This window comes from Periplaneta americana, chromosome 15 (assembly GCF_040183065.1).
Source record: "Periplaneta americana isolate PAMFEO1 chromosome 15, P.americana_PAMFEO1_priV1, whole genome shotgun sequence".
Classification (NCBI taxonomy): domain Eukaryota; kingdom Metazoa; phylum Arthropoda; class Insecta; order Blattodea; family Blattidae; genus Periplaneta; species Periplaneta americana.
Window position 1 is genome coordinate 21,688,982 of NC_091131.1, and position 24,995 is coordinate 21,713,976.

Sequence of the window (24,995 nt, forward strand, 5' to 3'; positions counted from 1 at the left end):
AAAAGTGATAATAAATGAGAAAATTAACTCACCTTTGAATAAGTGAATTTAGGGTCATCAACAGATTGGAGCAATTCCCTTGCATTATCTTGTAATTCTTTAGAATTAGAGTCGGTTTCCTTTGAAGCACTTGAAACCCAATCTGCTTCATCACTGCTGTAAGCAAAAACAGTGTAAAGCTAGTCATATCTTATCATATACAGTATCTATTAAATTACTATTTTACTATGACTTGAATAAAATTATATAAACATCGGCTTGCAGAAATACTGTGTTAGTAACTATATTGTACAACCTCAGATGCAAGACTGTAGTACAAAAGACAACTGCTATGAGTAACAGTAGTTACGTTAGTCTGTACTAACTTCGTACCACGTGATCCACAAGAGACCACTGTATAAATTATAGAAACTGTCAATTTGAGCATATTTTAAACATGGAATCAATCTGTTACAAGAACTACTGAAAATTAATAAACTTTTATGACAAACAATTTACACTGTCATTTCCACACCTGTTACAAATATTATGTAGACTTTTGGGTATTCCACCCTCCCGTATTTCCCGGGACCTCCCATATTTGTCCCTAATTTTTAAGTCTCCAGGCTCCTGTATTTTTCTTATCTTCAAGTATTTTCCTCCCTTATTTTTGCATAATGTTGTTGTTGTTTTCTAATGCCAGGAGTTTGACAATAAAGTCATTTGATCTCTTGCACTCCAATATTTTTCAAAGATATTATCATGACCAGCCAATGAAGCACAGATTTTGAGGTGTTCCGAATCCATTTCTTGGTTTGAGTTGCACAATGGGCAGTTATGGGACTGATATATTCCAATTCTATGCAGGTGTTTAGCCAAACAATCATGGCCTGTTGCCAATCTAAATGCAGCTACAGACGATTTTCGTGGTAAATCGGGAATTAACTGTGGATTATGATGCAGAGAGTTCCATTTTTTCCCTTGGGATTGTGTTATCAAATTTTGTTTGTTGAAGTCTATGTATGTAGATTTAATAAATCTCTTCACAGAGTAATACGTAGATTTAGTAACAGGTCTGTAAGTAGCAGTGCTGCCCTTCTTTGCTAAAGCATTCGCATTCTCGTTTCCCAGGATTCCACAATGAGATGGTATCCATTGGAATATAATTCTTTTATTGAGTGATATTAATTGAGAGAGCATTTCAGTTATTTCTGCTGTTTTGCATAATGTAAAAATCTTTATTCTAAACATTTCATTTTGTTGTGTATGATGACGATTTATATGATGAAATAATTTTGTTGTTCAAAAGACGCAATAAAATCTGCAGACTTTGTAGAAGATAGGCTAATGCTTGCCAGAAATGGGTTTTAGTGCTCACCGGTTTAAAATCAAACTATGATAATGTTATAAATTTGGAAAAACTAGCGAGTTTTGTTCTAAGCACAAACAAAAAGGACGTTTCTTCTGGTGAGTATTAACTGAACAGATGTTCGAAACAAGAACATGACATATCTAATCAAATCAGAACTGCAAACTGCAGTCGACTTCAACTATACGCGAGACAAAATCTGTCTCAAAATACTCTAATTTAAGCCTAGCTGCTAAGAATAAAGTTATTTTTTAGTAACCGAACAGAATGATTTGTCAACATTCCACGTGAAATTTTGTCGAATTCTTAGTCTCCTGTATTTTCTTCAAAACCAACTGGCAACTCTAGCTAACATTTAACATCTTCGATGTTTCAGAAATGCATACAGGTTCGCTTTTAAAGGCAAAATAGTGAGACACAAAAGGACAGCTACTCATTGGACCTGTTATGCCTCACTACTCCAAACAAATTGTTCAATAGAATGTTGTAAATATATCTGCTTCAATTAATATGCAATATTCTTGTGTGAATGGATAACGATTGTACTTACAGTGACTGTTCCAAATATTCCTGAGCCCATTTTGGACCAAATCCTAGCTCGAAAACCTCCTCTTCAGGTCCATCTTTTTTGCGTGCAGCAGCTGCTGCATTCCAAATTTCTTCCTCATGTGGATCTTCCTATAAAGAGAAAGCACTAAGATAATTTTCAGTGTACTCACTTCCGATGACTTTACACAACTCTGTCAACCTCTCAATATCTCACACTGCAGCATCAGTAAAGGTCAACAATGCATTTATTTATTTGAAACTTCCCAATGAAGACGTGTATAACTTTTTTTTTTTTTTTTTTTTTTTTTTTTACCTTGGGGATTTGGTGAAGTGAATTTTTAATGGCAGGCAGAGTAACTATCTCATGCCCCCATGTTTTAGATTGCTACCAGTGCACTTCATTAGAACCAGGTACCCAGCTTCGAAGCCGTTAGCCCTGTGAACTTACAATATATTTATGTTCCCCTATTGTCATAATTCAGGGTTGGTATCTAAGAAATTAGCAAGTTCTTTGTGATAGTAGAAGAGAAAGAGTGGGGGAAGGGAAGTGGTCCGTGGCCCATTTCTTTTAGGGCTCATCCCGACATTTGTCTTATTGCTCAAGGGAAACCACGGAAAAACCTAGAGCAGGATGAGATGTCGTGCTGACGACAAGCCAATTGGCTATAGTTTGGTCGGAATATGTTCGGGTGGGAGGTTTTAATTTAATCATTATTCAAAATTCACATACATTAAAGGTCCATAAAAGTGTTAACAATTGGGACAATGGATCTAAACTGCCAATAACGTGATGACCCTGAAACAGAGAAATAACATTATTAATGCATTAATAGCTTTGTCTGTGTGTGGAGTCAAGTGGTTATTTATTGTTCAAGTTGGTATTCGTCTTGTACGTTGTCGTTCCAAGCTAGAGGGTGGAGTACGCTCTTAGGTCTTTTATAACTGTAGAAATCTGTAGATTGTATAACTAAATACTGTACTGCTGCTTATATCATTGGAAACTGTAACAGGCATACATTTTAAGCATTTTAATCTGTAATAAAAACATAAAAAACAAGGAACATTCTTTGGAATATACAGTTGAGCTTAGATTGTCGTCATTAGTTCGTTCCAAATGGTTATCAAAACGATAATAAAATAACCATCCAAACTCACGTTATGACAATTCGTTCCGAAAATAAAACCCAGTCACATACAAACATCTTTTAAGTTATAACTTTACACAAAATTGTGTTACAAAAAATATTATCTCTTAATACTACCACAATTTTTAATTTTATACATGTTTCAATGGACTGTAATGTTTGTTTCAAGATTTCGACACTGAAATTAACAGCTGACATAGGGGAGAGTCGGGTAGTATCGGACATCGTTTAATATCAGACAGTGCATTTCTTTCATCTACCACCATACGGTTGTACCTGAATGACATGGTTACGTTTCTCTATGCGACATCACAGAAACGTAACCATATCAATCAGGTACTATCATCGTGTGGTAGATGAAAGAAACTCACTGTCCGATATTACCCGATGTCTGATACTACCCGACTCTCCCCTACTCTTAGATGTCTATGTCACAAGGACAATGGGCCTAAGAGTGCTACATGAATTTCAGATCTCAATCATCATATAATTCATTGTTTCTTGAATTTCACAGCATTTTTTTTAAGCAATTCGGTAAAAATCCACTAAGAAATATATACTCAATATACTTATATGAAATTACCAGAAGATCGAAGAAATGAAATAGCTTGTGATACAAGAGTACATAATTCTTCAGGTGTTTCCTTAATTATTACTGTTTGCGATTTATCTTCAGGTTGTTTCAATGGATTATTTCAATTAACTTTACTGGTTGCTGTGAATTTGACGTATTTGGTTCCACTTGTATATCTGAATCAATAGGTATGTTAGAATTACTCAATTCTGGCACATAATTTGAAATTAAAATACATCTCGCTTTCATAGATTATGTAAAAGCTTTCTACAGATTAAATAGAGATAAGTTATTCGGTATTAAAAGAAGATAATGTTCCAAATCAAGTAATACAATCAGTATTTAGTATTTGCAAAGATACAAAAATTTCAGTTAATATAAATTACGAAATCACTATTTCAAACCCACAAAGTTGTCCTCTTTTTTATAAACACACACACGCACACATACACAAAAATCCCTCTCCCCCCCCCCCCCCCGACAGTATTTTCGCATTCTTATATTTTCACAGAAAACCTTATTTCGAGCAAAATTTAATTAGAACACATATCTCCCAGGGTTTAAATATGACTGTATAAATGTGAAAAGCATGTAAACTAAGAACGTAACTTATAACAAAAATAAATTAACATGGAAAGTATAAGAATTTTGCCAGGACTTCAGAAAAGAAACATAGGTATACCTAACTTAGAAATGTATAAATGAAGTTTTACTACAATGTACTTCTGACTTAAAGGAGTCCATATTGTATGTATGTGTGTATTTATTCACACTGCAAATGGGCAATGGCAATGGTAACTAATTACACTCAATAATGACAATTAATAATAAACACAACTAATAAAAAACAATTAATAATAATAATAATAATAATAATAATAATAATAATAATAATAATAATAATAATAATAATAATAAAGTAAATCTAATTTATATTTTAACCCTAAGTTCGAACTAAGACCCATGAGTGTGACAGGTCCATACCTACACAAGTGCCTTTCGGCACTACACTTATTTCGCTGTCAACTCACTCACTGCACTGATTCTACCTGATTTCACTAATACTTCTAACCATTTCACTGTTCAAAAACTTTGCATAGCCACTTCACTGAAACCAACACACTTCACTTACACAATAGACTTCACTGACACTAGACACTTCACTTACACAACACACTTCCTCAGGCTCACCTCTGTATGTTTTGAACATTGCGCATAATCGAATTCGCGTTCTCCGGTCCGTGAGTGTGTCCCATTTTAATGGTGAATTATTATGACAACACTTGAGAGCCCGCTTTTGAATCTTTTCCAGTGTCTTTATATGTTCTAATCTGTAAGGATCCCAACATGCTGCACCATATTCCATTACTGGACGTACTAGTGATTTATATGCAATCTCTTTGGATTTATCAGAGCCTTTTCATAGTACCCTCATCACAAAGTGTAACGCTCTCCATGCTTTTCCCGCTGTGTCTGTAACGTGTTCCCCCCAGCCGAGATCGCTGCTAAATGTTATTCCGAGGTATTTACATTTGTTAACTTCTGGAATGGTTTCACCCCCTAACATATTATACGATGCGATTATTTTATTTCTTTTTCTTGTAAAGCTAATGGCTTTGCTCTTTAGAGAATTTATTTTCATTTTGTTGGCCATCACCCAATCATGGCTTTTTATTTCCCTATATATGATACAGTCATCTGCGAATAATCTCACTGTACAGGCGATATAATACTGCATTTTTGTATTATTATTATTGTTGTTATTATTATTACCTCCACTATTAATAAAAAGGAATTAATGAGTCACTGATTTAGAAGAAGATATCAGATGATAGACGACATTAAGACATATGGATCGTATGTGGAGATTAAGGGGAAGGCAGAAAATAGGGAAGATGGGAGAATGCTGGGTTTGCAGTGAAAGACCTGCCCTTGGGCAGAAAACTATGAATGAAGTTACTATTAATAAATCCAAATCCGCTCCTGGAATGGTATAATACTGTCCTTTATATGGTCATTCTGTGATCTTAGTTTCCTAGAATAACCATAGCATGAAATAAATAACTGTTAACTGTATGATAACTGTTACATTGCATCTACAACATTTTCGAAAGATGCAGAATCTAATTTTAAAAAATTGCATCACACGCTGCTTTCATGCACGAGTCACTAGTAGAGGTTTTGGTAGTGTGATACAGTGATGAAAAAAAAAAAAAAAACTGAATGAGATTAGAATAAGAGACAGAAAAATCTAGAGAGAAATGGAAGAAAAACTGGACTATCACCACTACATCCAACACAAACCAAACGATCTGAAAGGAATCGAACCCCATTTTGTTTGGTGGTAAGATACCATACTTACTAAGCCATGAGTAAAACAAGATAGGCTATAAAACCGTTCTGCAGGAATATTTAATTGCTATTTTGACATGAAGAAAAGCTAAGTCAGTGACTTCTCTTGAACACAGTTCACTTTAACGTTAATTTGTTTTTGTAAGTGTGTGTACATGCTCCCTACTTACCCCTAGATTGTTGGATATTTCTCATGGGTGGGTAATTGTTGCACCTCTGTTGATCATCAGATCTGTGGGCACATCACAGTGGCAGTACTAAATTGCTCATCTATTTCTTTCATGGATGATGGTGAATGGAAATATGGTGAAATGTTGGCATGGGAAAAAGGAATATACCGAGAAAGTCTGCCACAAAATGATATCTTCCCAATATAAATTCAACCGTTTACCCAACCCATGTTTTCGGTATAAACAGATTAATTATTTTACAGTCTGTAAGCTATGAATTGAATGCTGTTAACGACCACTCTTCAAATTACTCTAATATCTAACTATTATTATCCTCCCTATACATAGTATTAACAATCACCACAACAAAGATTAGAGCTTTATATCCATGTTTATTTATAATAATATATTAAATTGAAATGAACCGTCTATGCTTATCTAGTTTTTTGTTACATTATTGTCTTCAAATTTTTGTTTCAATTTCTTTATTTCATGTTGTTGTGTTTTGGCTATTTTAAGTTCTTTTTTAGTGTTGGGGTCTGTAATGTACTTCTCTATTATTTTAGCTGCGCTGTAGTGTAAAAATTCTTTGTTTTCATGATTACTTTGTGACATTATGTGCTGAGTTTCAATTGCTAGTGTATCAACTATGTTATGTATGTTGCTTGGGGGAAAGTTGTGTTTGTAACCATTTTTGAGTATGTCTAATTCTTGGTTATTTAGTTGAATGTTTGTTAAATTTATTATTTTGTTATCTTGTGTTGTGCTATTATTGTTGGTTCGCTGTTGTGATTGATTACTTATCAGGGTATTTAGTTTCTTCTTTAGTGTTTCGTATTTGAGTTTCATTACGTTACTAATTTTCTCAGTTTTACTCATATAAATTAGGTTCCATGTTTGGTTGAAGTAAGTTGCCAATTGTAAGTGTATGTCGTATAATTTTCTATTTAGGTATTCTTTCTTTCTATGTAAAAACTTAATTTCATTACGCACACGTAACTGTTGGTATTGCATGTTAGATTTCCGAGCAGGGTATGAGTAGTGCTTGTTCTTTGTCATGGCGTATTTTGGTGTGACTCTATTTGTTAGGCATTATGTATTAAACCAAATGTTGGTGTTGGTTTTAAGTATTTACACTTTTGTATGCACAAAAGAATTGAGTAGTTTAGCTTGACTAGCGTTTAGTAATTTCATTTTGTATGATTTTTCCGATATTATTACTACTTGCTTATCGGAAAAATCATACAAAATGAAATTACATGTTTATTTAATTCTGAGGTCGTTTGGCTTAGCTATATGCCTCCGAACGATCATTCCTAACGACCAAAGAATTAACAAAGTATCAGTTATAAAAGTGTTTTTATCAGCATGTTCCTGCCTTTCCAGGAGAAATATTGTCATTTCAACGTCAAACATCAAAAATACACTCCATGCTACTATAGGAAGGTTAAGCAGTTTTGGGAACAGGAAGAATATGTTAGACTAAATTCAAGGGAAGAGAGAACAGGAATGGCATGGTGGAGATTAGGTATCTGGAGACTCAAGAATAAGAGAGGGAACGTAGAGAAGGATAAATGTCCTTTGTGTGGACTAGCTGAAGACGCAACGCATATTGCGCTAAAGTGCCAGGCAACGAATGATTTGAGACACAGTTGGATGGATAAAAAGTTTCTACAAATAAACGCTATAGTAGCTTATAAAAAAATGAATGGTCACCTAAATGCCAGCAATCTGCATAAATTAGGAAAATTTCTTTTTAGAGTCAAAATTAGATGGGAAGAAAAAGTCAAAGCTCTAACGGAGATGGAATTATAAATGTTGAATAGTCACACGATAAGAAACTATGAAGAATAGTCAATGAAGTTATAGTCCCGACGCTGTTATTTCTGGCGGGACTCTGCTCTTTGCTTACGTCTTAGAAAGTGAAGGCTCTATAAAGTCTAGGTAGGTAGTATCATTCGCCATTTTTGTTCTTACGTTGCCGAGGAATCTATTTGCAACACCGTTAAACATTATCATGTCGTAACTCCTATGATAATAAATCAAACGCAATGTAATTGAGCAAATAATTGAGCGGCAAATAACGTCTTCGTGTGCTTTCTGCGAACGCCAACAAAAGAGTTAAAATGGCGGGCGATTATATTAAGTATTTATCGAGCCTTAAGAAATGAATCAGCGAATCACAAGACGCACACGTTTAAATGTAGCCGATCTGCAACGCGATTGGCTGCCGGAAATTAGAGCGACGGGACTATAGCAGAATAATTCTTAAGAGATTGAGCATAAAAAGTGAAAAAGCTAAAGTAGGAGTTTTAAATACAAGAGATATATTTATTAGTTTATTATTATTATTATTATTATTATTATTGGAAACAGAGGATACTTATAGGTACAATATGTATTAGTTTTTGTTATATTTGTATTGAGAGTGATGGCGGATTAAGAACTGGAATACATCTAATCCGCCATGACGTGAACAAAGATTGATGAAATAAATAAATACTCTCCACGCACATACTGTGTATCGATGAACAGGTACAATTTCCAAGTTTATGTTAGTTATTTTCAGTGTGCTGGGATGGTAGCACGTGAGTTAGTCTTAAAGAACCCAATTTATAAACAATCACCTAAACTTTTTACTACTTATATCAGAGCATGGATCATTTTGCCTCAGTCAAAACACTTTGAATACAGACAAACTTAAATCCGAGTAAAGGGACTCCATGCAAGCTTACAGACACTCCAGATATACTCTGTGACTGAATTGCTCACATCAAAATGCTTCCCAGACTCAAGGTACTGTTCAGCCCATATGGAGTCCTCGGGCGCAAGACCATCCCGGGCTAGGGCTGCCACGCCAGGAGCTGGCACAGGAGCATGCAAGGTGACTGCAGATTCGATTTCACGCATTTCCTGTAATAATGAGTCCATGCGAAACGTCTGCGGTGATGGTCCCAGAGTTTCCTCCAGGAACTGCTGGACCAGCTGAAAAGAAAAGACAGACTACTGTTCAAAACTCCTTATTATCCACAGAATCAAAAGCATCTCCGTCAGTTATAACTAAACACCAGTTATTTAGATTTATTAACTAATGTTAAAAGAAAACTGTATCATAAGGTTACCACATTTCCCTGTTTCCCAGGGACAGTTCCCGAATTTTTCTTTTTGTCCCAAAACAAAATTCGTCCCCAGATTTCCCAAAGCAATACTTACTTACTTACTTACTGGCTTTTAAGGAACCCGGAGGTTCATTGCCGCCCTCACATAAGCCCGCCATTGGTCCCGATCCTGTGCAAGATTAATCCAGTCTCTACCATCATATCCTACCTCCCTCAAATCCATTTTAATATTATCTTCCCATCTACGTCTCGGCCTCCCCAAAGGTCTTTTTCCCTCCGGCCTCCCAACTAACACTCTATATGCATTTCTGGATTCGCCCATACGTGCTACATGTCCTGCCCATCTCAAACGTCTGGATTTTATGTTCCTAATTATGTCAGGTGAAGTATACAATGCGTGCAGCTCTGTGTTGTGTAACTTTCTCCATCCTCCTGTAACTTCATCCCGCTTAGCCCCAAATATTTTCCTAAGAACCTTATTCTCAAACACCCTTAATCTTTGTTCCTCTCTCAAAGTGAGAGTCCAAGTTTCACAACCATACAGAACAACCGGTAATATAACTGTTTTATAAATTCTAACTTTCAGATGACAGAAGACTAGATGACAAAAGCTTCTCAACCGAATAATAACAGGCATTTCCCATATTTATTCTGCGTTTAATTTCCTCCCGAGTGTCATTTAGTCCCAAAGCAATAATATTTTTTAAATCATATTCAAAATTAGGCCCCAAACCAGCCCTAAATATTTCTATTTATTTATTTAATTATTCTGGTAGAGTTAAGGCCATGAGGCCTTCCCTTTCACACTACTAAAAGTGAAATATACATTGAAACAATAGCAATAGCAAAAGTAGTAAAATTAATCATTGATTAAAGTTCTTGTTAACACTTTGTTAAAACCATAAAATTTAGTCTTACGTTAAAAAAGTGTTGAAATTGTTAAAAAAGGCATATACCTTCGAAAGACGGCCCGTTTCAACGCTATGTCACGTCATCTTCAGTGTTTCTTGAACCACTGGAGATCTTGACTCTACGATGTGCATTTGTCGATGGTAGGGGTGGGGGTGTGTTGTTCCTATGGTGGGGGTTGGCTGTTTGTGTGTTATGATGTATTATGACGTCGAATAATGTGTATGTATTGAACTGCAATTGTGTGTTAACAACAATAATCATGACTACAATAATACAGAAACAGATATGGAAATTTTACACATCACACCAAAAAGTTCACAGTTAAACATCCTAGAACAGTACGAAATATATAAGAATACAATAGCATACCCACAATATATACTTAACACACAATTGCAGTTCAATACACACACATTATTCGACGTCATAATACATCATAACACACAAACAGCCGGCCCCCACCATAGGAACAACACACCCCCACCCCTACCATCGACAAATACACATCATAGAGTCAAGATCACCAGTGGTTCAAGAGACACTGAGGATGACGTGATATAGCGTTGAAACGGGCCGTCTGTCGAAGGTATATGCCCTTTTTAACAATTTTAACACTTCTTAACGTAAGACTATGTAAATTTTATGGTAAAATTAATGGTGATATTTAAATATAAAATCGTTATCATGCACATTAAGGAGCTTACATATCATGAAATATTGACTAAACATGATACGTAATTAAGTAATTACAATTTATATCCTAATTCTATTTTATGATAGGCCTAAATTACAATTTATATAACCTATAAAAATCAGCTAACAATCACGAATCAATTTCATGTAAAAGTATGTAATAATTCTTAATTTTTAATTTAAATTGATTAACTGTTCAGCAATCCCTGACATGACGAGGTAAGGAGTTTCATAGGCGACAAACTGACACAGTGAAAGAGAATGAATAGAAAGAGGTACAGTGACAAGGATTGGATAATAAAGCCTGATGTTGATTCTGCAATGTTGTAAGGCATTCAAAGCGAGTTTTCAGATATTTTGGAATAGAAGTGAGTAATATTCTAAATAGAACAGATAAAGAATTATTATATTGTTAAACCAGAAGTAAGTAAAAATAAAAAAATTTAACCAATCACTAAAAACAACTCTAAAACGAATTAATAAAAAAAAAATCTTGATTTTCTGTGTTAATTATTATAATTGAAAATTACGTTGAATATCTCAGTGAATGGTGAATGTATTTTGCTGAGGTATCCTCCAGAAAGAGAAAAATTTCAAGAGACAGTCTATTATTTTTCTTCAAACGTAGATGACTTGACTTTTAATGAAATTTCTTGCTTGAATTATGTGTCTTCAGAGAAAACAGCAAAGTGGAATAAAGAAAATGCTAATCTTTGCTCAAAATACGTCAGCGAACAGGTTAATGATACACCTGTGAATGACCCTGTGTGACAGAATGCGTTATGAAGTATAACCCTAAAAATAAAATGCCTATGAAGTTTTTCATGGTTAATTATTTACTTACAATATGTCCTACATAAAACGTCTGTTCACACTTCAATACAGAGTTTAAAATTTCACATGTTTTTCTTAGTAAATTTCTTCTGTAAACGAAAACAATATTTCAACTAAGTAGCATGTAGCAGGAACTAGTTTTGAATGTGTATTAAGTCACTGATACAATTTGAACATAAATTGGATAAATCTATTGGAGTGTTATATACATAACTGATAAATAGTATCATTAACTTTTATGGTTCCATAGAATAGAAAAATTGTTGAAATATGTATCTAAATTGCACGTTATAACGAAAACAAAACATGCTTGAAAACAGAAAAAGAAAAATGTGTTAATGTTTTGTAACATTATTTCAATCTTTTGAAGGTATTTTATAATGAGAATATTTTCGTGGCTTGCAGCAATCTAAATTTCAAAGCTGATTATTCATAGTAACAGCCATATATTATGTAAAGTTACAAACTACTTCACATCAGTAATATCATTACAGAAAGCTGTAGTCAGCATGTTTGTATTAGATAGTGCCACACTCGTTGCACCATATACATTATGTACATATTACATCACGCACTTCCCACATTTTCTCAAGGACAACACAAAAGTTATACACTGAGTATAATAACACAATAATATATATATATATATATATATATATATATATATATATATATATATTACAATTTTATCTAAGAATATTAAAAGAACTGAAAACAGAAAATAAAATATATATTATAAGTATTAACTAAATATAAAGATTTTCTTTTTGTGTAAAAATATTATTCAGAAATTATCCACAGTAAATGCATACAATTTATGTTCAGGTGTCTTACCTATCTTTACACATAAATAAATATTAGGTTACCTTAAAACAATGCAATTTGAAAGCTCTTATTATAGATTTTGTCACTGTCAACACACAAGACATCATATTACACCTTTTCTACATCAATTACAGTACTTGTTTCAACAGTCTAGCAGAAAGTTTAAAGAATTAAGAATATAGAAAAATGCCTTGAGGCTTTATGAAACATATTTGTTTTGTTACAGTGAAAAATAACAAATTGAAATAGATTGAAACACAAAATAATATACGAAGTAACGTCAAGAAGATGTGAATTAAAGTCATGGTCCGTGTATATAATGCCTGAAAATAGCTATTGATCCTTTGCGTGTTTGTTTTTAAAATAATGTGTTTAATCTGTAACTACAGTCAGTGTATTGTTATTATCATCTCTTTGTTGTTACCTATTGCTTTCAAAAGAATGTGTTTAACTTGTAATTTTAAGTCAATTTTTCTACTATTCCTTTACTGTTTACATTTGTTTTTAAATCTTTTGTATTGCCCCTACCATTACATAGGCTATTGCCCTTCAAGAATTTCGTTATTCGTTAGTTGTAAGTCATTACTTGTGCTATATTTTAATTATTGTACTTGTTCCTGAATCACATATGTAACTTGTAACCGTAAATCATTGCTTGTAATATCCCTTTATTACTCTTAACTGTCCCATTGTTCATGAATTAAGTATTAATTTGAAAGTGAAAGTCAAACTTTGTTATATTAATCTACTATTATCTTTTTAGGTCGTGTATTTACTCTGAAACGGTTAGACATTCTTGTACATCTTTTGCATTAATCTTTAGACTAACAGGAGCCATTCTTTCATTAAGGTGCATTCTTCTACATAATTCATGTTAATTGTAACTGTGACTACTATTTTATATTATAACTTTACTATTGTTTATTGGTTATAAAATATGTATTTTGATGCCAACTATAACCCTAATGTACCTCAGGGTGAAATAGGTTTCATTAAATTGAATAATAAAAAAAAAGAATTAAGAAAAGTACCTACATATTACAAATACTACGAAAACAAATTAGTGTCACAAAGTTGATAACTGTAACTTTTTGTAATATACATTTTAATATTCCGAAATAATTCTGTTCTTGTATCATGTTACAAATAGTAATATTTCTAGTTTATTTTTTCTTCACTATCATTCGAAAGATGCACAGAAACGAAATCATTTACAAATGACGACCGAAATAGGAATATATGGGCCTACACTTTCGTTTTTTGGATCTTTCACAAAACCATTCTTTATAATCTCAAGATGTAGGACATCTTTATGTTGTACAAATGAGTTTTTAATTCTGTACATAAAAAGGTAAAGGTAAAGGTAAAGGTATCCCCGTAACATGCCATGAAGGCACTTGGGGGACATGGAGGTAGAGCCCCATGCTTTCCATGACCTCGGCACTAGAATGAGGTGGTGTGGTCGGCACCACGCTCTGGCCGCCTTTTACCCCTGGGAAAGACCCGGTACTCAATTTTATAGGAGGCTGAGTGAACCTCGGGGCCGTTCTGAAAGTTTGGCAACGAGAAAAAATCCTGTCGCCACCTGGGATCGAACCCCGGATCTTCCAGTCCGTAGCCAGCTGCTCTACCAACTGAGCTACCCGGCCGCCTAATTCTGTACATAGGCATATAAAATAGTTACTCTTGCAGTGTAATAATGCCAATATTATTTTCCAATTTAAGAGAAACAACATGTATTTAAAAGTGATACAAATGTCAAAATGGAACTCATTAAAGAAAAAGGTTCGTTTTTAACTCACAGTGAAACATGTTCACAATATTCTGTTATTACAATATTTTTAACAACACTTAAGTTCGGTCAATTGGTTTATATATAAAAACAGTTCAATATTAACTTCACACAAGAAGTAACACAATCAATTAACTTCACCCACATAGTATTAACTGTTAAGGATTCTAATGGGCTAGTGTTAACATTTCGGAAATACAGTTCACAATCAATATTCAGTGTGTAATAAAATTATACGATATGAAAGTTAAAGTGTAACATTCGAAAGAATTCTTCACATATCACTCCACTAATACCAGACATCGGATTTTCAGACTCTAAAAATTAGCTTTTAGGAGCCTAATATAGGCTCAATAAAACTATGAAATGGGCTCTAAAATTTAAAAACAGACTCAAAATCATATCCTAACTGACATTTCATCACAGCTTACTCAAAATTAATAAATATTTCTTATAACTACTATTTATTAGTTGATTACTAAATATCACGACATTAAGATAAGTATATGGTTCATATGAAGAGACAAAGAGGAAGGCAGGAAATAGGAAAGACTGAGAATGGTGGGTTTGCAGTGAAAGACCCGCCCTTGGGCAGAGCACTATGAATGAAAAATGAAAAATATTAAACGTCTATAAAAATCTTATTCTTTGGAAATTGTTTTAAAACAATAGTAGGTATATTTCACTAGCTATCTACATGGAATTATACTAAAATGGAATGTAACTACGCAATAAAATTGAAGTATTAATTTATTCCTTTAATGTACATTAAGATTAATTGATTTTAAGTACATGTAGGCTATTTTTTATAATTACATTCGCAATACAAAATTAGTAACTTTTCCAAATTTTCAAGAAACAATTTTCACTTTTTGTTTCACGAGATTATATGCCAAAAAAAAAAAAAAAAAAAAAAAAGAATGTTTTATGTTTACTGATGTAGTGGGAAGAACATACTACAATTTTGGAATTGCTTGCACTGGAAAGTCACATTTTCTCATTTAATTACACTTCTCTAACAAAACATTTGCTGATGCATTGAGATCACAAGTCCAGGATTCTTCTGGAGAACATTTTTTAGTTTTTCGCGTACTTTTTCTTCAACTGGCTTGGACGTTGAACAAAGTTTTCCCTTATCATGAGCTCGAAGGTGAAGTTGCTCATAAATTGGTTTCCCTGCAGTTTCCAAAGAAGCAATTACAGCAATCAATGTGACTTCATGTAAGTCATTGCTATGTGAGTGAAGTCATTCTTAAGAAAATCCAAGTTGCCTCATCTTCCAACGAGAAAATTCCTGCCTTTTCATTAAGATAAAGCGAGTTGATTTTCATACTTATAAAGAAAGAAAAAAAAAAATTAAACAGCTAAAATAGGTTCTAACGTTATATTAGGTATTTTTAAACTCTATAAAATTGGCAGTGTTACTTATAACAATCCATGAAACGTGTTAATACAACTTTATCTCTTCAGGAGCAAAATAAGATCTTTCTCCATATTTTCCTGCATTTACATTTCAATGAATTCCTGCCTAGTTATAAAAGTACAATTATTCTTCCCTCTTGTATTATGTCTTTGTCTCGTGTACTAATTTAGATTAAAGCCTGCGTATAAACAACGCCCTTAACTTAAACATCAACTTTAAATTATTTTCTCCTGTCTTCACCTGTTCTTTCTAAATACATGGATAGAATGAAGTGTAGCCATTCAACATAACTACTGTACCGAACAATAATTGTATACGTATCACTGTAAAAGAACGTTGTTCTTGAACAGCACTAACCAATTCACAATGCCCCTTATCGTCACAACCAATAGGAATGTCAGCTTACAGTAATATGAATGCAGAACACCAAAATAGAATTAAGGGTTAGTGTGCTTCAAAACCATCAACTCCACTCTCTTATTTATTGTATTTAACAATATTAAACATAGTATAAATACAAATACACTGTCTTAAAGGTTTTAATACCTGATCTGAATCTGTATTTGAAAAGCCATCACCATGTGGGAAAGGATGACGAAGCCCTTCCTCCTTCAGACCTCGATCTTGCACAAAATGTGATGTGAGACGAACTAAGGAGTTCGTCCCACCGCAGTCACCTTCTACCAAGTCACGTAGTGCCATTGTATCTGAAACAACATTGAATTTACGATGACAAGCTATAAATCACACCAACATCAATTGCTTCAGCATTTTGAAAGCAAAAGATGTCTTCACATTAATGTGCCACAGCATTACGAATTCTAATCACACATTTTCTGTATGTTACTAATTAGCAAATAATTACCATACCACTAATACACAGTAAATAACATGACCTCTGACACTAGACATACAAGATATTATGATGAACCTAAATCACATGTATATTTTATCTTAAAATCGAAACAGTGTACATGCACGTATCTGTCAGTAACGTTCATTCATTTGTTACACGAATGTCATATTTGCTCCAGAAATATATACCTATTTTGATACAATGAACTCAAAGTAAAAATGACGAAAGTATTTTATGCAGACATATTTAATTATTCGCAACTATTGTTTATTTTTGTCTCTACGATGCTTACACTTTTGCTTAGCCTGAAAATCGTATAATCACTGCTGGAAAGATATCAATCCATGGTTCCTAGCAAGAAATGGTCAACACATGGATATCTATTAATAAAAATGTTAGTATTTAAACTACAATAAATTAAATTACAGCACCATATGAATACTAAGTACGATGAGTTATGAAATTCCAATTTTACATTTAACTTACAGAATTATATTAAAGCAATAGATTTTGTCACAATTGCTACAGAACTTTTGTTCTTGAATGTTTCTCATACTGATTACCTCAGGGAAATGAGGACTCACGATGGTGGCTAACTCTGATGCCTCTTGGATCAACAGCTGTAAATAGTGGTAGGGGAAGGTTATAAAGATGGCTGGTTGGAGTTCATTGCAAGTATTAATTAGGGGTAGCCCTTCAAAGTTCGCTGTAGGCTCCCAAATATGCCGTTTCAATGTTATATCTGGTAAGATATGTGATCTTACTAAATGTCGTTGTGGTTATATTTTGATAATATTGTATGGTACCACAAATGTAAACGTTATTTGGAAAAACTGGTACAGAAATTACTATTTTCTATACAGTAATTAGTAATTATATGGATTAGTTGACATTTATTGCACAAGGAGTATTGAGTTGTTACCAATTTGAAATTAAATCTGGGATATTGGCTATTATCTCAAAGTGAGAAGTCATAAAAGTTGGTCCAGGAGTAGGATGACAACATGTACAAAATAAAGCAAGCGGAAGAGGGTGCCCGCAGAATAATTTTTGTTTAAACGATTAAGAAAACTACAGAAACATAAATGATGCAGAGCAAACATGTTATTATTTCCTTATTTGCATGAGGTTGCGAGTTCGATCTCTGCCCAGATCGATGGCATTTAAGTGTGCTTAATGCTGATATAACCTCAGCAGTTGCGAGCGTCGTTAAATAAAACATAATTTAATAATAATAAAATATGTTAAATAATATCAGCTTCGAATTTAGGTGGCGTTATGCCCACGGATCCAAAAAAAATTTGCATCCCACCACCAACTAACTTGCGCAATTCTTAAGATATGTATTTAAGTTTCAATTTACTGGTCTGGATTATCATGCTATAGCTTTCATTCAATTGCTCATGCACAGATTTGCTTCGCGAACTTAATACTTTCTTCTGTTTCTTACCTAATGGAGGAACTGATAATCGTATATTTTCAACATTACTAAGTAGTACTAGATAAGATTTGCAACATGAAATTATTTTCGCAAATCCATAGGGAATAATAATCGTCATTAATATATTAGGCTTTATTGCCTGTTCCCAAGAGAGTGAAGGAAATAACGAACTTAAAAATGATCTACAACTCGAGCATAACTTACCTTATGGTCAAATCACCAACAATGAGTTTGACCAGGTCGTACAGTAAGCCACAAAACTAAAATTATTTTGCAAAAAAGTTTCCAATGTTTAAATGGCTAAATGCATTGTTCTACTCTCTACGCAGAATATAAACTGCCAACATTACAGAGACAGTACTTATCGGTTTACTGAAAAAAATATCTAGTGAAATTTAAGTATTTCTTATGATTTTATTTTTAATTTGTAAAATACCACGTTTTTAAGATTGATTGCTTTGTTTAGTCAACTATCCGAAGACAGTTTTGAACCTCACAAGTGACACCAATAAGACATCGCTCATGAGGCAACTAAGCCAAGAGATAATGGAGTAGGGTGGCCAGATCCTTTTCCCCTTTAAGATTGATAGTGATCTAATATTTGTTTACATTTTGACTGAACGTGAGTGGTATTGCCAATGACCTTGCACCCAACACATACCAATACACAACAATAACAAACGACTGCTTCAGCCGTACATATCAGGCAAAGTAAGTAATGACTGTCTATTCTCTTTTTCAGGAAAGACTCACAAAACATTTTTTTTTTTCTGGGAAAACCTTGACAGTTACAGAAAAATTTGACTTCTTTCTTCAGTTATTCATGCTCTACCACCACTAGTATTTTCTGGCAGTTTATATCGTTTATCCCCTGCATAGAATCTCGTCAGATGTGGTTCTTAGATCACAGTCTCCTAATTTAGACAACAAATCAGATATTGCACTTGTGTGTGCCAATATTTATTTATTTGTCTTATGGCTAGTACATGATATTTACTATCATTGACTGAGGGAAAAACAAGAAAGTAGTGAACAAAACTACGGATTAAGTAATTAAAAACATTCGGGCTCTGGCTTCCCAGTAGCGGTCGACTTCCTTGGAGGATTTCAGAGCAGGGCATTTTGCAAGATATTGTCTATCCATGTCTTCCTGTTGATGGCACAAAATGCAGGATGCTGATGGAAGGATGCCAAGACGATTGAGGTGTTTACCCAGGATGTCATGTTCAGTGTTAAGACAAAAGCTTGCAACTGCCAGTCTTCTGGGTTCAGGAGGTATATCCTTCAATAATTTCCTACGTTGTTGCGAAATGTTTATGTCCAGTTCCTGTTGGTGATTATTTTTTTGTAGTTGCTTGATATATTGTTTTAATGAGCTAAATGACAAAGGTTTCCGTGGGTTTATTTTGAGATTGGCACCCTTCTTAGCTAATGTGTCAGCCTGTTCATTCCCATGTAGCTTACAATGTCCTGGGATCCATTGTAACACAACTGTTTTGCCATGTTCTTTCAAAGTTGCAAGTATTTTTTGACAATTATTGATTTGTTCTGTGTAGGGGTGGTCAGTTTTATTTATGGACAAAATGGTTGCTTTTGAGTCCGAGAGGATGACTGCGTTTGTGAATTTATCCATATGGAATAAAAGTTGATTTAAGGCAACATGCATAGCTTCAATTTCTCCATCATAGGCAGATAGATTATAACCAACTGGGAGATAGACGCAAAATAGATTACTAAAAATACCAGCTCCTACATTTCCTTGAGGGTCTGTTTTCGAGCCATCGGTATAAATTCTTATCCAATAGTCTTCCGGATATCTGATGTTGACGGTTTCAAGGACCAATTGTTTTAAATTTTCTTTACTGTGTTTATTTTTTATTTGTTCTAGGAGGTCTATTTTTGATTGAATTATATCTATCTGAAGTGGGTTTTTCGGAAGGTGTGTGTGCCAATATTAAGCTCTAAGAAATTATATCTATGATTTTATTTGTTTCTGTTAACCCTTCAAATGTACGCAGATAAAATTAGAACTTGTAAGTTGTGACCCTATATGGCCATTAAAATAATCAACTTTAAGGCATAAAAATAGAAAAAAAACCCTCAAGTAGTGAGGGATAACTTCCGCACTGTCTGCTCCCCCCACTACAGATGCCCTTAATTGCCAGTTTAACCCTCTGCAAGCTGACCTGAAATGCACACTCTATAAGCTAAGTGGGTATTACGTATAAAATGGACCCCGCCCATATTGCCAAGGGTTAAAATAGTATGATATTTAATGTACCACTGTGACTGTAAATAGTTTGAAGTGTTTTTTTTTTTTCTTTAAACAGCTCAGCAACGGATGATGAGTGGTGGTCACGGTCCCCGAATTTTGCCACTCACACCATCCAGATGGCAATGGCACAAGTTTAAAGATCTGGCACATTACTATTTTATGATTGGCCTCATACCTGTTGGATTGGTCGTCTTCTACGCAAATGTATTTGTTGGCCCTGCCAAGCTGTCAGAAATTCCCGAGGGATATGAACCCAAACATTGGGAATATCACAGGGTTTGTATTGTGAAGACAAGAGGTTACAATAAATACCATACGAATAGCCACTTATTGTCAAAGAATAGCATGTATAATACGTTTTATATTGTTGCAGAATCCAATTACACGTTTCATTGCTCGCTATCTTCTGCCAAGTCCACAACAGGAATATGAAAAGTTCCTCCATCAAATTTATGAAGAGGATGAGAAGGCAAAGATAAGGTATGCTTTAAACACAAGAAGAATAAAGCTTTCAGAAGTAGACGTTTGTAAACTGACAATGTTGTTCTCTTTTCAGACTGCTGGAGAATAAAATCCGCGCGAAGATGGCAGAGCGACATGATTACCAAGGTTACTACACTCGTCCATTCACTGCAAATTACCACCGGGTAGCCAAAGAAGCTGCTGAGTACTTGGAATCTATTCGTGGAGATTAATAGCAATTCTTTCTTATCTTCACTTTCGTTGCAAAAATTAGCCCTGTTCATTTCTAAAACGTGTAGCCACCTATTGTTGGAAATAAAATATACGAAATACTACTATTTATATTGGTGCAATTGAGGGGGTCAGCGCAACAGTGGCCTAACCCTCCTCAATGCGAAAAATGAAATATTGAGCCTTCTGTTGATTTTGACGTCAACTATCTTCCTACGAAGTGGACTAGACCAATCTACCATTATATAGCTTGTTAGGAAGCTTATAATTTTTCCCCTAAAAATATCTCACACACACACACGCGCGCGCGTGATAATTTTTAGGGGAAAAATTATATATATATATATATATATATATATATATATATATATATATATATATACACTTTAACTTGCTTTTTTCTACATTAAAAAAGTGGCTTAGACCACTGTTGCACTGACCCCCTCAATTCATCATCTACAATTCATGTTACCCATATATATTTCCAAAGAATCTAGTCTTCATCAGTCATCTTCCTTAATGGACAAGCTAGAGTTACCACCAAAGTTGCCAGATGTTCTAATTTCCCAGGACTGTCCTGGATTAGGGTGACCAGATCAAAATATTCAAAAGTAGGACAGTTTGAAAAAAAGCCTGACAACACATTAAATCCTTTTCATTCATTGCTGCATACATGTTCAATAATCGATATTTAGAGAAGGCTATGTAGAAATACTGAATCGAGTTATGGCAGCAAAACAAATGAGAATTGACAGCTATGTACGCTGATAAAAACCCTTCCTGACAGTCATTGCTGGCGTTTATAATTGCCGCCCACGATCGCCATAAACAAATCGTAGTTTTAAAAGTACAGTTACCCTTAAAAAGAATGAGACGATTCTTGGTTGTCGGAAGTTAAAGTTCTACAGCGTGGTTCACTCGATATCGACGTATAATGATAAGTACCATGACAAATAGAACAAGAATTACAACAAGGACAAGGATCAGAATAAGGATCACGAAGAAGACAGCCATTTAAGGCCACGATTTCACAACATAGCTCAGGTAACAAAATATCATTGCTTCTCTGTACCGAATGGCAAATGCCTGCTATCGGATCTACATTCTGGACTGCTGCTGTCACTGTCTTGTCTCGGTAGCTCATATAGTAGCGTGTCGGTTCCGAAATGTTTCGTGTTCGATCCCAGGTAAAACTTTTTTTTTTTATTGAGGTGTAATTAATTTGTTCAGAGTTCCTCGACTGTATAATTTGTTGAAAAATATGGAATAATTTATGCCCAATTTTTTGGTCTACAAGTGGGCTGAACCTCGTCAAAAAATAAATAAATCTTACTTGGGAGTTAAAAGTATTCTTACTGAAACAAAAATCATAAAAAACAAAAAGAGACCCGTTAACTTAAAATCTTGTCCACATACCAGCATACATTTCTCCAATCGAAATCCACTCGATTGGTAGCGAAGGCAAGATGGTTGACAGCTTGTGCTTCCCCCAATATTTCCATTTGCGCAGCCCTCCGGCTCCTAATACCGCAGTTCCTCAACCTGCTGATCACAGTCTGTGAAGAACCAGGAAAGTTAGATGCTGCTCTTATTTCGTTAGCAGTCCGAAAGGGGTCCAGTCGAACTGTCTCGAATAAGAGAGCATCCTCTTCCAATGAAGAAATCCGCAGACGCCCAGGAATAGGGCGATTTTCGACCTCCCCTGAATTTTGTAACAATGAACCCCCTCGCGGCTGTACTTCCAGGATCACCAATCAAACGGCCAGCAGATCTAGCCCCATATCCAGCCTCAACTAGAGCTATAACTCGCTGTCTCATGTCACGTCGGTACGCCATTACGATGAGAAATGAGGGATGACGATAATAGTTCAGCGTAGACAATGACTATTTAGCATGATATAGAATTATTGAAATAAGGGGCATCTTGCACAGTAAGAGTTAATAAATCAACCCTAAATTAAATATTTAAATAACAGGATATAATAGGAAGTCCAATTATTCTTGCGAAACTAATCAAATTAAATCTAATTACGTTAAGTAAACAAATCCCAAGTTATGACACCACATTGCTACAGCTAAATTCTAGGTTATTAACATAAGCATTGAATAGGTCCGTGCTTATGCGTTGGACGACAAAACCAAACATCGAAAGTTTGAATGTTGCCACAGAATGTAACTTCTTGCTTTTTATAATGTAAATCAAACTTCTGACTACAATCATTCATATTTCTTACATTATTTATTAATATTTAATAGCCAACATTGAATTTGTAAAGAAAAAACTTTACAAATCTCATATGGAATTTGTGATCTGTAGTGACATAAACATAGATTATCTCTCGGAACTTTTCCATAAAAGTAAATTAAATTCACTCCTTGAAACTGGAAACCTTAGTCATAGAGCCATTTTCCCACCAGCATACAAGCTGAAGTAGCACAGCCATTGATAAAAGTTTTGTACACAGAATTAGACTGAATTCCTATTTGACAGAACCTATAATCAATGGCTTGTCTGAACATGATAAACAAATCCTAAGTGTTTCCAATGTCACTGAACAATTTCAAAATATTAATTTAAAAACTAAAAATGGGTCGTAAATGCTGTATCTAGTGACTATTTACATTTATGTCTACAAAATGAATCTTGGAAAAACTTATATGATACTGGTACTACTGATATTAAGAGTAAATGTATTGTATTTTTCACTTTAATTTCAGAATCACTCTAGTGGATGTTCTCCACTCAATGTTGTGAAAAAATTCAAAAGTAAAAACATGTAGATAACGCAGGGACTTAAAAATCTCATGTAATAAAAAGAAGAATCTATATGTCGATGAGTTGCAATGTAATGATCCTCATGTTCTTAAATACTACAAGAAGTACGGTGTAATTGATAAAAAATTATGAAAGAGGGAAATAGAATACATTCCAATAGAAAAATACAACATTCAGATAATGCAATTAAAGCTATTCGGAATATTATTGAAGTTAAACTTGTAGATATTCTAAGAAAGAAAATATTTTTTTCATTAAAACCAGTGATTATAAACTAGAGGACTCCAAATCTATTGCAAATTCTTTTAATGTCTTATAGTACATAGTACAGAAATATTATTGACAACTTAAACATTCAAGATTTTGCAAAAGATACTGCAATTGGTTATTTAAGAGATGCATTTAATAATTAGTATTAATATATGTAATTAGTCAATAACTGCAACAGTGCTTTTTCATTCAATCATAGCATGAATAAAATTGAATGAACATTAAATTAAACACTATTGCAAACACGTAGATAAAATAGTTAAAATCAACTCAAGGGGTGAGAATGAAATAATCCAACACTTTTAACAAAAATTGTTTTGTGCGAGTGCATTTCTTACACATATGGGAAAGCTACTAATAAAATATTGTAATAACTACTCAACAAGTGACATAGCCTAAGGACTCTAAACCTTTGTAAAAGTTTGTCTGTGTGGTTTAGGAATATTTTTTAATTTCATTTTAATTGTTAGTTTTTAATATATATGCATTTACATTGAATGTGTGTGTATGTATAAATGCATTCATTAGATTAACGTTTACAATATTATAACTTGTAATTTTGTATTGTCTGTGATAATTAACACTTAATCTGAGGACTTTGTAAAACTCAATTTCAACATTATTTAGCTATTTCAAAGTTATTTAAACAAAAAAAAAAATCGTTGTGTAGACTAGGAATCGAACTCGCACTCTTCTACACAAAACGCAGAAGTCTTAGCGTCTGAGCTATTGAGACGACACGAAAGCTTTCCTTTCTGTGCGGAGTGTCAATCTAGTCATGAAGGTATATTGTCGATTTAACTACACGATTTATGTATATATTTATCTTTTATTTACGTAATATCATATTTTTTGCAGTTTTTGAAGTGAATTTCGGAACGATGCTAGTAAGAAACCAAGTAGCCTGAATCTAAGTAACTCAATATTCGTTATCTTGTGTATCAGTGC

At 33.9% G+C, this 24,995-nt stretch overlaps 2 protein-coding genes across 5 annotated transcripts in view; one reads left to right on the forward strand and one right to left on the reverse strand.

Annotated features, from left to right (window-relative positions):
• Pex5 (peroxin 5) overlaps positions 1-17,040 on the reverse strand; it is a 53,640-nt gene extending 36,600 nt beyond the window's left edge. The window contains exons 1-5 of one of the 4 annotated variants that reach the window (XM_069846788.1): positions 16,885-17,040; positions 16,283-16,443; positions 8,911-9,123; positions 1,899-2,026; positions 33-156 (exon numbers count right to left, since the gene is read on the reverse strand). In XM_069846788.1, coding sequence (XP_069702889.1) covers positions 33-156; positions 1,899-2,026; positions 8,911-9,123; positions 16,283-16,438 — 621 coding nt within the window. In that variant the 5' untranslated portion in view covers positions 16,439-16,443; positions 16,885-17,040. Of the gene's footprint in view, positions 1-32; positions 157-1,898; positions 2,027-8,910; positions 9,124-16,282; positions 16,444-16,606; positions 16,626-16,780 lie in introns of those variants that run through there. The other 3 variants (XM_069846790.1, XM_069846787.1, XM_069846789.1) reach the window with 3 other exon arrangements.
• A 138-nt stretch (positions 17,041-17,178) lies between these two features.
• ND-SGDH (NADH dehydrogenase (ubiquinone) SGDH subunit) lies at positions 17,179-21,105 on the forward strand. Its single transcript, XM_069846793.1, has 4 exons — positions 17,179-17,337; positions 20,364-20,584; positions 20,682-20,788; positions 20,865-21,105. The coding sequence occupies exons 1-4, from the start codon at positions 17,244-17,246 to the stop codon at positions 21,001-21,003; spliced, it is 561 nt and encodes a 186-aa protein (XP_069702894.1). The 5' UTR covers positions 17,179-17,243; the 3' UTR covers positions 21,004-21,105.
• The last annotated feature ends 3,890 nt before the right edge of the window (positions 21,106-24,995 follow it).